Source organism: Thamnophis elegans, chromosome 1 (genome assembly GCF_009769535.1).
Source record: "Thamnophis elegans isolate rThaEle1 chromosome 1, rThaEle1.pri, whole genome shotgun sequence".
Taxonomy (NCBI): domain Eukaryota; kingdom Metazoa; phylum Chordata; class Lepidosauria; order Squamata; family Colubridae; genus Thamnophis; species Thamnophis elegans.
Genome location: NC_045541.1, coordinates 159,321,817 through 159,336,399, shown reverse-complemented (window position 1 = coordinate 159,336,399; position 14,583 = coordinate 159,321,817). Strand labels below are relative to the sequence as shown.

General features: G+C 42.5%; 1 protein-coding gene across 2 annotated transcripts in view; it reads right to left on the bottom strand.

Moving 5' to 3' along the window:
• TRIM9 (tripartite motif containing 9) overlaps nt 1–11,376 on the bottom strand; it is a 71,645-nt gene extending 60,269 nt beyond the window's left edge. Inside the window, exon 1 of one of the 2 annotated variants that reach the window (XM_032210248.1) lies at nt 10,537–11,376. In XM_032210248.1, coding sequence (XP_032066139.1) covers nt 10,537–11,376 — 840 coding nt within the window. The remainder of the gene's footprint in view (nt 1–10,536) is intronic. The other variant, XM_032210257.1, reaches the window with a different exon arrangement.
• Nucleotides 11,377–14,583: the final 3,207 nt, after the last annotated feature.

Genomic DNA, 14,583 nt, shown 5'->3' with positions numbered 1-14,583 from the left:
CATGAAAGAAAGTGTTATCTTTATAAAATGTAGAAGGAAGTGTACATGATTGTTTCTGGCCAGTGTTACTGAAGTTGGTTCTTATTATGCCCAGTTTCTGAATAATGGCATGGGACCATTTGCATAACTTCCAGGAAAAAAAGCCATTCACTGAATGAAGTTCTGAACATAGCTTTGAAACCACATATTGCATATCACCATGCTCTTCCCTTTCAGGGTAACTGAGGGAATAAGACTGGTAAACCAAATCAAACAAAGGCCTGATGTAAGAGAAAGAACATCAATCAAAAAATGTGAAAGCAATTTCCTGCTAAGGCTCCTGGATTGGGGCTGAAAGGCAAAAGGGAAGCAGTATGCTCCGTCCCATATTTGTGTAGACCAGGCTGCCCTGGTCTATACAAATTAATCTCTCCTCTGGTACAGCTGACAAAGCAAAGAGAACCTGTGGCTTAGAGGTCAATAGATCTACCTAATATGCAAGCAGCCCAGGTTCAAATCCCAGAAAGGTATGGCTAGCTGATGAGAGCTAAATAGCTTGAAATAGATCTATACTGGTCTCCCTTTATTTCTTTGTCAGTAAATATAAATTTAACTCAATATTAGTTCATAGTCTTACCACTCACTACATCCCTCCATATATTTCTACCCTTGTAAACCATCCTCATTTCATCTCTGTAAATATCCACATGGTATGGACAGATTTGAACCCAGCAGGTTAGAAACCAGGAGATTGCGAGTTCTAATCCTGTCTTAGGTGCAAAGCCACCTGAGTGATCATGAGCCTGTCGTTCTCTCTCAGCCCTAGGAAGCAAGCTTGAAAAACCTTGCCAAAAAACCTGGAGGGGCTAGTCCAGGCAGGCACCTGAAGCCAAAAAATCGATCTGAAGGCACGCTCACCCCACACCCACAAGGCTTTTAAAATAGAGGTAGTCCTTTATTTACAACAGCTGATTTAGTGACAGTTCAAAATTACAATGGCACTGAAAAAGCGGTTGCAGTGTCCCAGGGACCTGTGATCTCCATTTGCGACCTTCTGATAAGCAAAGTCAATCAGGAAACCCGATTGACTTAACCACCGTGTTACTAATTTAAGAGCTACAGTGATTCCCTTAACAAATGTGGCCAGAAAAATCGTAAAATAGGGCAAAAGCAGGGGTGAAATTCAGCCGGTTCTGACAGGTTCTGGAGAACTGGTAGCATAAATTTTGAGTAGTTCCGAGAACCAGCAAATACAACCTCTGGCTGGCCCCAGGAGTGGGGAGGGAATGGAGATTTTGCAATATCCTTCCCCTGCCACACCCACCAAGCCACACACACAGAACCAGTAGTAAAAAAAAAAATTGAATTTCACCACTGGGCAAAAGACATTTAACAATTTTTCACTTAACACATAAATTTTGAGCTCAAATGTGGTCATAAATTGAGGACTACATGTAATCAGAAGCTATTTTTGTTAGGTATAATTACTGATTGTACAGCTGTAGAGATTAATTTGATTTTGCACTTAATACTGCAGCTAGATTGTTGGTGGCGCAATACTGGAAGAAGGAAGATTTGCCTACAATTCAAGAATGGACATTGAAAGTCACAAATTTAGCCGAGGTGGCTAAAATATCTGCATATCTTAAGGACCACTCAAACGAGAGATATAAACGAGACTGGAAAAATGGATTGATTATATACAAAATAATATGGGACTAAGAAATTCCAGATAGCTTATGATTAAGATCAGGAATGATATAAATTGTTTAAAGTTAGCCTAGCAAGGAGGAGCTAAGTTCAATGTAAAGATGTTATCAATTTTCTATTCTTTTTTCCAATATATTTTAGACTGTTTTTGTTAAAGATTTATACCGTGTATGGGTTCTGGGAAGTCGGGGGAGGGAAGGCTGGTGGGGGTTGGGGGGGAGGGGGGAGGGAGGGATGTATATTAGGCTTGACGGGGGGGGGTGTTAGATTTTAATGTAATATGATTGCACAGTATACTGTCTTCTCTTATTTATTTATTTTAAACTAAGATATATTAAGTATATTGATAAGGAGCATAAATACCTCAACATAGAATGGGATTTGCTCAGAAGCGGAATACCCAATGAGAGGAAGAGTGGGAAACAGAGAGAGAAGAAAGATGGGAAGCAAGGGATAGAGAGAGGGTAAGGGGGGAAGATGAGGAGGATAAGGAGGAGTTGTAATGTAGAGAGAGGAGAAGGAGAAAGGAAGGGGAAGTAGAGTAGGAAAGGATGTTGAGGAAGAAAGGAGGTAGGAGAGAGGTAGAAGAAAGAGGTGTATGGAGAGCAGAAGAGCCAATAATGGGTTTTTATCTTTCTGGGCGTTGATGACAAGAGTAACTGATGTAATTACTATGTAATACAATAGGATATTGGCTATGTAATAGTATACATGTGATTGTATGTTATGAAAATGGAAAATAAAAAAGTATATTAAAAAAAAGAAGAAGCTAAGAGACCATTCATAGGATTTAAACGGGAAGAATGAGGGCCAGTCTGGCCTTACAATCCAGGCAGAAACAAATAAGTTCATTATTTTTCCTCACGAATGCCTGTTAGGTATGAGGCAATTTAGTAATATTCTCCCCCACCCCCTTCTCATTCATTCCTGGCATCTTTCATTCAACGGTTCTGAGAGATTATTTTTAGAAGGATGGCTTATTTTTTTCAGCTTTTGAGAGAGATGAAATTGTTTGCCTTTCCGTTTCTTCTTGAAAAATATTCCAACACAATCTGACTAAATCATCTGCAGCTCCTTTTGGCATTTCCCACCATCGGATTCCTGTACTGTCCACTTCGCCTCTCACATCCAAGGGATTCCTGAGCTCAGATGACCTTGAAGAAATCCCGCCACCCCCAGATTGTAATTAGCGAGCCTCTTTTGTGCCTCAATGCCCACTGTTGCTTCAGGAGAAATGAGATTACTGGAGCAGAGTGGAAAAAGCCTCCAGGAAGGAGAGAAGCTAAAAGGAAAGCAGGAGGAGCTGGATGGAGGAAGGGAAAGGGCAAGAGAACAGAGAGAGGATTAGTTAAAAGCACCAGCCATTCAGCCAAGGGCTCCCAGCTTCAATGTAAAGGAAAATAGAATGCAGAATGAAGTACTATAGCTAGATGTGTGTCCAGAAAGGAATGTATTACCTTTTCTTCGGCATAGAATGTTTTCTGGCATTTAGTTTGCCCGAGGAGGTTAAGTGTGCATATCTCTTTTACAGGCGCATTTGGCTGGTACTGGAGCATGGAGAAGAGAAGTATGCCCAATTGTACCAGTGGTGGGATTCAGTCAGTTCGCACCTATTCTGGAGAACCAGATGTTAACTTTCTAAGCAGTTCGAAGAACCAGTTGTTGGAAGAAATCTCATTTTGTTTTTTCCACTTTACAGGGCTAATCCTCCGGTTAACCCTTATTACATTGTAACAGCTAAGGCGAAGCGCCCATCAACGTGAGTGACATCGAGTTGGCCACGGCCCACCCAGTCACGTGACCACCGAGCCCTGCCTACCCAGCTGGTCATTCGGGCAGAGAACTGGTTGTTAAATTTGAATCCCACCACTGATTGTACCTTATATTTTCCTTCTTGCACGTATAAATATGTGCCCCTCACATGTGCTGTTCAGTTATGGATCACAGAGTATGTTAAGCTGTAGCATGGATGAAGGGTCTGTGGGGGTGTGATTATATTCCTGTGCACTAACCTCCACAACATTTGCACAGTGTTGTGCCTAATGCTAATTGGTTTGGCATCCAGGGCATCCTCACTCCCCCAACCAAACTGATTCCACATTTAGCTTTAATTATACTTTGCTTGATGAGCAATTGTACTCTCTTGGTCCCACTGGGTCTGTGACTGGCTGAGGGTGGGCTCTTAGAAAAGCAAGTTGGAAGGAAATGCAGCCATGTGTTTGCATATGTGGGAGAGAAAGAGAGTGCATGTAACAATAATTAGGAAGCATTGCTGTCTTTATACACCGAGCAGAAAACCAAGCAAGATTGGAAGCCTGTTGAAATCTTAGCTGCTGTGTATTGTCACCAAACCCTTGATATCTCTTAAGTTCTTGATAGAGTTGAATCATTCAGGGAAACAGAAATAGTATGACTTTAATTCACTTTAAAGGGATGGCTATGATACCAGCTGTGCTGGTATGGGTTAAATATGAGCAATTATACCTTGGTTGCATTTCATTCAATCAATCAGAATAGAGCTGGAAGGGACTTTGGAGGTCTCCCAGTTCCAACCCTCTGCTCAAGCATTATACCATTTCAGAGAAATGGCTGTCCAGTCTCTTCTTAATGACCTCTAGTGATGAAGCACCCACAATTCCTGAAGGCAGCTGTTCCACTGGTTGATTGTTTTCACCATTAGGAAGTTTCCCTTAATCCCAAATTTCTTCTCTCCTTGGTCAGTTTCAATCCATTGTTTCATGTCTTGCCCTCTGGAGTTTTAGAAAATAAATTGACCCACTCTTGTTTGTGGCAGCCTTTCAAATATTGGAACACTGCTGTCATGTCATCCCTAGTGTTTCTTTTCTCTAGACTAGCCATATATACAGTGTATAGTATAGTGTATAGTATGTATATAATTTAGTATACAATACGTCTGTGTGGGACAGGGACCTTGCTAAGGGCTGCAAAGAGCAGAACAATCATGCCAATGGATAGAACTACATCAAGATTTCACCAAAACGAGACACTTTTTGTGGGTTTTGAGAAGGTACTTGAGAAGAACAATAAATAAGAAGAGTGGCCTGCATATTAGTTTTCAAAGCAGGCAATTACCATCACCATCTCTTGCATATCCATAATGCAGGGTTTAACCACCTTTATATTTACCCAAAATATCAGGTGCCAGTGTAGAGGGTTAGTCCTCATGTCCCACTAAGCACAGAATAGCAGACTTCGCTAACCATTTTTAAAGAACATGATTATGAATATATGAATAGGTTTTGCAAAAGGATAGCACTGATGGTTGCAATCAACAGCCCTGCCACTAAACCTGGAGTACTCAAAATTGCAAACTAATATCTCCCAAACAGAAAGTATGGCTACCCAAAACCCTTTATTGGCAGAAACAGTCATCTGGGACAGAATGAGCAAGCAATGGTGGACAGAACCTGGCTCTTGTTCCTGGCTTAAATTGACCAGAGTGCCAGTGGGCTGTTGTTTTTTGTTTTTAATTAAAGTGTTTGTTATAATGTTCAGTCTGGCATTAGCAGCCAGAGGCACCTATAGGAGCCAAGTGCTCAGATTTTCCAGAAACCTCGGCCAAAATGGCCTTGGAAGGCATTCCACAGTGAGGGGGGGGGGGAGAGAATGTGTACAGAGGCATACAGCAACTCCTGACCATGTTTCATCAACAACATTGATGAAGTATTATTCATGAAGTGTCACAACTTGTAATGGATTGTGAGGAGGAGGAGGGGGGGGGAGGAGGTAGGAGGAGGAGGAGGAGTAGGAGGAGGAGGAGAAGGAGGGAGGGATGGAGGAAGATTTCTCCTAGCTGGTCAAGGCAATGGTCAGATAAATCTGAGGCCAAGGCTAGAATGAGGATGGAGAAAGCATTTCAGATTTGATCCTCCCTAGTACTCTAGTAGAGTAGCAAAAGTCTGATATGGCAGTCTTACAGTAAATGTAGTTTTACTATTCATGGTTTGATGTTCAAGCCCAGCCTAACTCAAAGGGTTGACATAATTCCATAGACACTCCCATGTAGGGTTGTTGTTCAAGTAGCTTGTACTGCCTTCATTTGAGAAGGCTTCATTTGAAACCTCCAGCCTTGAGTTCTCCACCTTCAAATCTACTAATTGTTTTCCTAGGATCAGCCAAGGAGTAGATTTTGCCAGCTATTAATATTGAAACCAGTCTGCATTATGGACTAATATTTGTGTGTGTGTGATAAAGTGCAGCTTCATTTTTTGTGTGACTAATATTTATTACCTGACTTTACAATTAAGCTATGAGAATAAAAAAAATGGGAAGGAATAATTAATTTTGACCTCATGTAACAGACATTTGTGGGTGAGGGTGCTTCATTCAGATATGGTGGTGTACCAATTATAGCATTATCTGGATCAGGATGCTTTGGTATCCATAATCCATGCCTTTATTTATGGACTTGCTGATCTACTGCAATGCAGTCTTTGTGGGGCTCCCTTTGTAGATAACCCAAAACTATAGCTGGGACAAAGCACAATAACCAGAATCCTGGTCAGACAATTTCACCAGAGCAGAATAACATCTATTTTATACTCATAACACTGACTTGCAGTAGACTTTGAACCCAATTTGAAGTTCTGGTCATTAAAGCACCAAGATATAACAAGTAGCACCTTGCCAGAATAGAATCTGTAGGCCCAATTTAGTCATCACAAGAGAGACTGTTTAAAGTCTTCTCCACTTCCAGGTTTTATGGGGAGTGGGAGGTTAACCAAATGGCAGATCTTGTCATAGTAGCCCACACATTTTCATAAGCAGGCTAAAACCTATTTCATTGTGTTGTAACTCCAATTGATTGGGGCACCACAATGGATTTTTTTTAATATGAATGAAAAGTCTATGGTATCAGCTGATATCTGTTAAAAATGTGTGTGTTTTTATTCCATTGTTTACTGCCCAGAAGCCTTTGGAGGTGAGATGGCTTAGAAATATGAAATAAAATTAGTACATGAATAAAATAAAAGGCTATTGAATTTGCACTGATGCTCAAGGTATAGTTTAACCTCTTGCTCCTTGTGTAAGCCATTGACAGATATAAATTATGAGGAATTCCTTCCTTCTGCTTGCCTGAGCAGTAAACATTGTCCTTTGCCAAGACAAACAGAGCTTTGTTCCTGTGCTGGTTGTGAAGCAATTTCCCATGGTTAAAGTATGTTAACAGGGCCCCGACACTATAGCCAGCTCTGAAACGATGTCAATATATCTACAAAGGTCAGTCCTAGGCTGCTATTTTGACAGGAAAAGATTATTGGCCAGAGGCCACAAGGGCTTCTTGCATTATAGATCCTAATGGGCAGAACCAAGTGGAAGCAAAGAAAAGGAGTTAAAAAGTTCATTTTTGCTCTCTGGTAGCAATTTCCAATTTTGTAGGGCCCCAGTGAGATGCTCTCAGACCCTGCTTCTGCATATGCTTTTTCTTTTTTCTTTTTTTCTCCTCTCTGTCTCTACCCACATATTTACCCCTTCCTTTCAGCCTTAATTTAAAGCAACATTTCTCAACCTCAGCAACTTTAAAATCTGTGAACTTCAACTCCCAGAAGTCCTCAGTCAGCAACAATAGCTGGGGAATTCTGGGAGTTGAAGTCCACACATCTTAAAGTTGTTGAGTCTGAGAAATACTAGTCTAAATTGCTTACTGGGAAACAGAGTATGAGACCATTGGAAGACTCTTCACAGTATTTGCCTACAGAGTAAAAAAATGGGACCAGTAGCTGAACTAGGAGACCAAAATTCAGTAGGTGATACTTTGGCAAGTGACAAGTTAATCCATAGTTTCAATCCTGCAACCTTGGCTATACCCAGGGCCAAGGGTACTTAAACAAGTTATCCTAACTATGTAACACTCCAAATACCAATCCTATCTCTGTACCCAGATAGCACAGCAAGGAGTAGTAAAAACTCCTGTATGTTCCATAGGTATATATGGGATGAGGTGGGATTCAAATAATGTAACAGCTGGTTCTCTGCCCTAATGATGTCTTTCAACAACCAGTTCACCAAACTGCTCAGAAAGTTAACAACAGAAGTTATTCGGAACTCCCGAAGTGGTGCAAACTGGCTGAATCCCACCACTGGATGAGAGGATATTCATCCTCTTGTAATCAAATATCTCTGCCTAGTTACTTCAGAAATGAGGTTGCTACCATGTAGCCAGATCCTATGTGAAAAATAAGTCATGGGTGACAAGCATGTGGAAAGGTGGCACAGTGGTTAGAGTGGCCGAGTGGTTAGAGTGCAGTACTGCAGGCCACTTCAGCTGACTGTTAGCTGCAGTTCGGCGGTTCAAATCTCACTGGCTCAAGGTTGACTCAGCCTTCCATCCTTCCGAGGTGGGTGAAATGAGGACCCGGATTGTTGGGGGCAATATGCTGACTCTGTAAACCGCTTAGAGAGGGCTGAAAGCCCTATGAAGCGGTATATAAGTCTAACTGCTATTGCTATAGAAAGGAGAAATGGACATTTAAATGGGAGATAAAAATTACATTCTTTTCACTCTCTTCACTTATTTTTTGAAGGATAACTCAATTCAAAACAAACCAACACCCTCTACAAAAGCTCGGGTTGGAGGAATTGAGAAAAAAGTAAAATACAATATGTGGGGTAGCATCCTTTAGAATTCTACCTGGTGTAGTCATAAGAATTATACAGTGTCCCAACAGTCTTAGTTTTTAAAGCTTAAAACTGCACTGACTTTGGGGATATCTTGTACTGTAGTGTTATCCATAACACATTATCAACGCTAATGTGTTGCTACCCTATGAACTGAAAATCTCCACTTCAGCTTTGCACATATTGGTCCTGCTCCTAATACGTCATGAATATGTAGCCCACTTTGTGAAGAAAATGCATTACCAAGTAGCAGGGTAGCGATAGGGAGAAACCAGAGGCAAACAGGTCTAATTCCACATTTTCAAAGCAACACGCAAACTGGAATTTAGTTGTCATTCAAAATTCAAAATTATGCATGCAACACCCCCATAATAAAAAGAAAAATCTGCACAAAACCCCATATACTGTATATTTGTGAGAATTATGTACAAATTTCTATTAGGGAAATTGTAAAAAGTAGATTCACTAGGACAATAGACATACGTCAGTAGAACAGTGCACCTAAAGTAGTTTTTTTCCCCCTGTGTAAATGTTCTTTTGGAAGATGAGGAATCTTTAAATTCAACACATCAGACTTGACATACAGTACATGAAAAAATTAAAAATGGAGAAACTGAAATAGGCAAATACACCTTCCTCACGGCAGAGGAAGCAATTCACATTCAGAAAAGAAATCTATTCTTATACAGCTTCTTTCTGCTTCTTCTTATACAGCTTCTTTCTTCCACATCGCATCCACACATTCTGCTACCTTTAAAGTCTCCCCCAACAGGTTTCATTTTAGTTGTATGCCTCTTTCGCCAAGGACCTTTCCTTATCAGCTAGCCAACTAAGGTATTAATTTGAGACAGACTAAACCCTGGGATCTATGTCAGTGCTCAGTGTAATACTGGTGAAGGGACTTTTTTGAACACAACCTTCCTTTAATTGTGTCCAAAAATATCTTCTCCATTTATAGAATAAACAACACACTTCATTGCGTATTTGGAATTAGGAAGAGCCATTTTCTATATTCAGACCATTTTTTTCACTAGTGACTTACAGTGTTTTACAATGTTTTCTAACATCATCCAGCCATCATTGAAGCAATAAAAAGTCTGTCTTCATTACCATTATATTAGCACAAAGAGAGTTAGATGATGGTAGAAGCCCTGCTCTTCTCATTTCAGGGATTAGAATCTGCCTGGCAACCTCTAGCTGCACAAAGATTCTGTAGGGAAGTCCATGATAATGTTGCCTAAATGAGGACAAAGGGACATTTAAAAGGAAATAGAAGGCCAGGAGTAATATGAGCATAGGATACTGGGGAAAATGCAGCAATCTCATCCCTGATTTTTTTTCCCCTCTTCCTCCCCCCCCCCCACTGCATTCATCTGTCAATGTAAAACTCACCCCACCAAGCCCCCCAGTATTTTGTTGCTTGCTACTGCAGGCATCTTGGTGCAAACACTTGAATGGCAGCCAACAAAGAAGATGAGCAGGCCGGGCAAAATATGTGACACCAGCGCAGGTGTTTCTTGGATACAAAATCTAGATGCATTCTCAGAACACATACATCAGTTGACAGGATAGCTAGCTAGCAGTCCAGCAAAGAGAAGCAAAGACTGGGAAGTGAAATCTGTTTACAGATAGGGAGACTGACTCATTAGAGGTAGGAGGAAGAATAAGATGGAGGAAATCAAGGGAGGAAAAAATGATGAAAAGGTAGGGAAGGAGCTCTTTGATGAGAATAAAAACTGCACATTGCATAAATGCTTAAAATACAGAAGTGGGGGGAGAGAGGTGGAAAAAAAATATAGGCTAATAGATTGATGAATGAATCATCTAGCCATGAAGGATTATGATGTTAGTATTGGTGAAGAAAACAGGAGCTGAGGGAAAACCAAAATTGTTGCTATGTTTCACAGCATGCCTTCAGGCATTGTTGGGCTACAGCTCCATCACTGGCTGAGTATGATGGGAGTTGTACTCCAGTAAACATTTATGGAGAACCAATACAAAAAAAGGCACACAAGGACAGGAGGATTGGAACAAAATAGTTTTAGAGAAAAAGTAAGAGAATGAAACACATCTGTAACAAAAATTAGGAAGTAGGAGAAAGACCACAGGGACCCAGTGCAAAGGCAGAAATGACGATTTTCATCCTTTGCCAGGGTATTTTATCATACTTGCTCTGTTCATTACTCGGTGCCCCAACCCAGAACTGACCTTATGTAGTTTCCACATGGCACCCAGCGCCTTCACCTCATGACTGGAATGCTTGCCTTCCTCCAGACACTGGTAACAGACAGGCATCTTGCACTGCACGCAGTACATGCTGTGATTCTCTAGCTCATGGTCAGTGCAAGTGGAGATCTTGCGTGGACTGAGCCTCCGGCTGACCCGGCCCTGAGCTGGAGGCACCAAACGGTGCTTAGCCAGGGGGCCCCGTGGTGGATGGCAGCGCAGCCGGCATGGGTCACAATAGAAGACGTCGCACTGTTCACACATGACTGTGGCCTCCTTGGGTATCTTTTCACACAGTTGACAGCGCAGAGCAGCTGCTTTGCTTTGCTGGTAACGGTCAATGACACCTTCCAAGACACGATTCTTGGGGAAACCACGAAGGCCCCGCTCATCCAGAATCAGGCTGCGATGGCACTGCGGGCAGGTGAGGCAGGAATTGCGTGGCACTGGTGCCAGTGAGGCAGTGGCTGAAGCCGGTGGGAGATGTGCAGCTGGTGGGACAGTTGGAGGGAAGACACGCACACCATTGGGTGACTTCTGACATGGTGTAGTGGGTGCACTGGCAAAGCCCCCATATGAGCCATAGCCGCTGTCTGCCTCACTGTACAGGCTCATCTTGTCCAGGTCCAGGTAGTCATAGTCGGATGAGGAGCCAGCTGACCCCGAGGCACGTCGGCTCTGAGGCGACTCCGTCTCTGGCGTCTGCACCAGGATGTTCCGGGCACATGCCTGGCACAAGTTATGTGAACAGGGTAGGATTAGAGGTTCCCGGTAGAAGGAGCCGCATACCGGACACTTGAGCTCCTCTTCCATCTCTTCCATGGGGGTCTGTCGACCCTTCGAGCCGCGGGTTCAGCGGCCGCCAGTAGGACAGGAGCTCGGACAGTGGGCGCGCTTTCAGTACCACGGACAGCGAACCCGCCAAGCGAGCCGCGCGTGTCTCCAGCTTGGCTCACCTCGAGCCAAGCTAGATAAGCAATGCCAGCTCCGAACTCCTGCAGCCTTCCCACCACTTCGTGAGCTCCGCCTTCTTGGCTCATCATTGGCCGTTTGCGCCGAGTGCTGAAACGCCATTGGACCAAGGCAGTCTCCTAGACCCCCGCCTGCCTGGGGATACTTCGCTTCGCCGCCTTGCTTTTCACCCCCGCCTGCTCCTCTGCATGAATAAGAGACAGGCGGAGGTAACTGCTGGGGAAGGCGGAGATCGCCTCTGAGCCTGATAGACATCCTCGGACTTGCAATTGATGGTCATGGGAGCGGGGGGGGGGGGAGGGAATGTATGTGTGTGAGAGACAGTGTTTGGGGTGCGCAACACAGAGACATTCCTTGCAAATGCCCCGTTCCATTAAAGAGTTAGTTATTAATCTCGTTAATAAACGCCTCCCTTTTTCTCCTGCCGGAAATAGAGGATTTAATGGCAACAGCCGTCCTTTTCTGTTTTCTTTCCTCGCACCAGTTGGCATTCAGAAGTACCTCGCCTCTCAAGTAGTTTATCAGAATTCTCGAATTGATAGGCTGGGTTGGTCAGAAACTTGCAATTCCCAGGCAGAGATTGCTAGCAGCGAATTTTGAGGTATTTATTCTAACGTATTTGAAGAGCATCCGATTGGGGAGATCATATTTCATTTAGAGTTATATTGGATGCTCTTTCTTGCTGCCCTTTCCGTTGACATTGTCTAATTTTAAGTATTCAAAATATCCATTACACATCATAGCATTCTAACAAATTATGCCACTGGGTGATGATTTGATCTATTTGCTGGAAGTCCAATTGGGATTAAAAGAAGGAAACAAAGACAATGCTTGGGTCTTATTTATTCTGCCATTTATTATAAACCTCTTATCATGTTCTCCCCATACATTTGTCTAAGAGGGCACTCATAGTTCAATAGCAGAGGGTACATTCTGTACGTTCAGTCATCCATTCATTTTTCTTTCTCTTGATTGTAATGAACAGAACTGTGCTGAATGCTAAAATACGGAATTTAAATACAGCGCATATGCTCAATACATCATTCCTTATTTCGTGTTCACATGTCTGCTTGATCATTGCTTCCATTTTTTTTCCAAAGGGAGGGATAAGGATGTGACATTATTCAGAAAAATGCACTTTTCTGTTTACCATGCTTCCAATCCAGTGATGGGTTGCAAATATTTTACTACCAGTTTAGGCATGCTCCCTCGCACGTGCAATGCTTCTGCGCATGTGCAGAAGCATCCAGGCGGGTGGGCTGGGCCTCCCACCACTGCTACTACCAGTTCAGCCAAACCGGGCCAAACCAGGAGCAACCCACCACTGTTCCAATCCCTATATCCTAGAAAGGAGTTTGAAACCAACCTGCAATTATCTTCTGTGGGAAGTTATCATCCAGCCCTCTCCCAGAAAAATGAAATATCCTAGGAAATATTGAAAAGGCAGAATATTTCTCTGGATGTGAAAAGAAAGAAACATGTTTTAAAAGACAGAATAGTTGCCTGTAGCTTTCTGCCCACCCCCACTTTGTCAATGGGCCATTAAGATGGCCAGGCTAGCCCACTTTACATAATAAAGACTTCACCAGAAGCTACAGAAAGGCATGATAATATACTCAACTGACCACAAGGCATCTGAGAACTCATCACAGCCTAGAGAGTAGCCCCCTGCATGGCACCATGGGAGTCTGACAACCAATCAGAATACATTTCTTACACAGGAACAGGAAACAGAGAGGTGGGACTAAACAGGGTATAAAAAGCCTAGCAAGCCCCTTCCTCACCCCTTCTCTCTTCTTCTCCCCTACATCAAAGCATGTGATCACCTTTTCTGGTCAGGGCTCAAGCCATGTGGCCCTGTCCAACAATAAACCATCTTTTCAAGCAGCCTCCATGTCTCCAGTGTCTTCTTCCCCACTTGGAGCTGAACCCAGAAGGACATTTCTTTCAACACTTCATAAACTCAAAATGCAGAGAAACACACTAAAGCTCAAAAGCAATATGACTAGTAAGGATAATATATTCCATTACCAGCACAAACCTCAGTTTTTCCCCAGCATATATTTCCAACATAACTATGCTAGAGGAAATAGCATAATTTCAGCGAATGTAATTCTAACCCACTAGTAAGAAATGTAAGTTATACCATGTATGGGCTCTGGGAAGTCGGGGGGAGGGAAGGGAGGCGGGGATCTAGGGGGAGGGGGGGGAGGGGGAAATATAATATGTGTTAAATTTTAAAGCATGATTGCACTTGTATACTGTGGTTTTTATTAATGTTAGTGTCAAAACAGAACAAACTGAATATATCGGAAAGTAAGAGATACCGAAGGGAGGAGCTGAATGAAAGAAGAAGGAGAGTAGAGAGAGTGAGAGAGAGGAGGAGGAGAAGGAAGGGAGGGAATGGATTAAGAGAGGGAGTGATAGGGTTAGGATTAGATAGAGGGGGAGGGGAAGTAGGTGTAGAGGGGTATGAGAGAAGGAAGAATGAAAGTTGGAGGGGGATGAAAGAGGGTGTATGGTGGGCTAAGGCGGTATATTGGGTTTGTATTGTAGGGGGCATTCTCTATAAAAGCGAGGGCTGTGTTTATTACTCAATGTTATATGCCTCGGTTGCACAGTAAACATGTGATTGTATAGAATGAGAAATGTAATATAGGAATGATGCAAAGATTTCTAAAAAGTATTTGACGATGTTACTTGTTAGAGGCTCTCAATGCAGCATTGGGAATAACAATAAGAAAAATATTCTCATGAACTAGTAGGTGATTTGAGAATAAAAGAGAAAGTAAAAGGCAGTTTTCATTATGGAAGCATATGTAAAGTGAAAAAGACATCATTCTAGGCAGCAATAGGTGTTGTTTCTTTAAAAAAAAAAGAATATGAGTTTAGGCTGGTAGATTAGAAAAATTCCAATATGATGGCATTTGGGTATCTGAAACTAAAATCCCCAGTAAAATCCACTGCAGCAGCTGTAACCAAACAATGACTATATCATTGGCAATTTGGACTCTTACATTCAGATCCCAGATCCCATGATTCATACCTCAGTTGTAA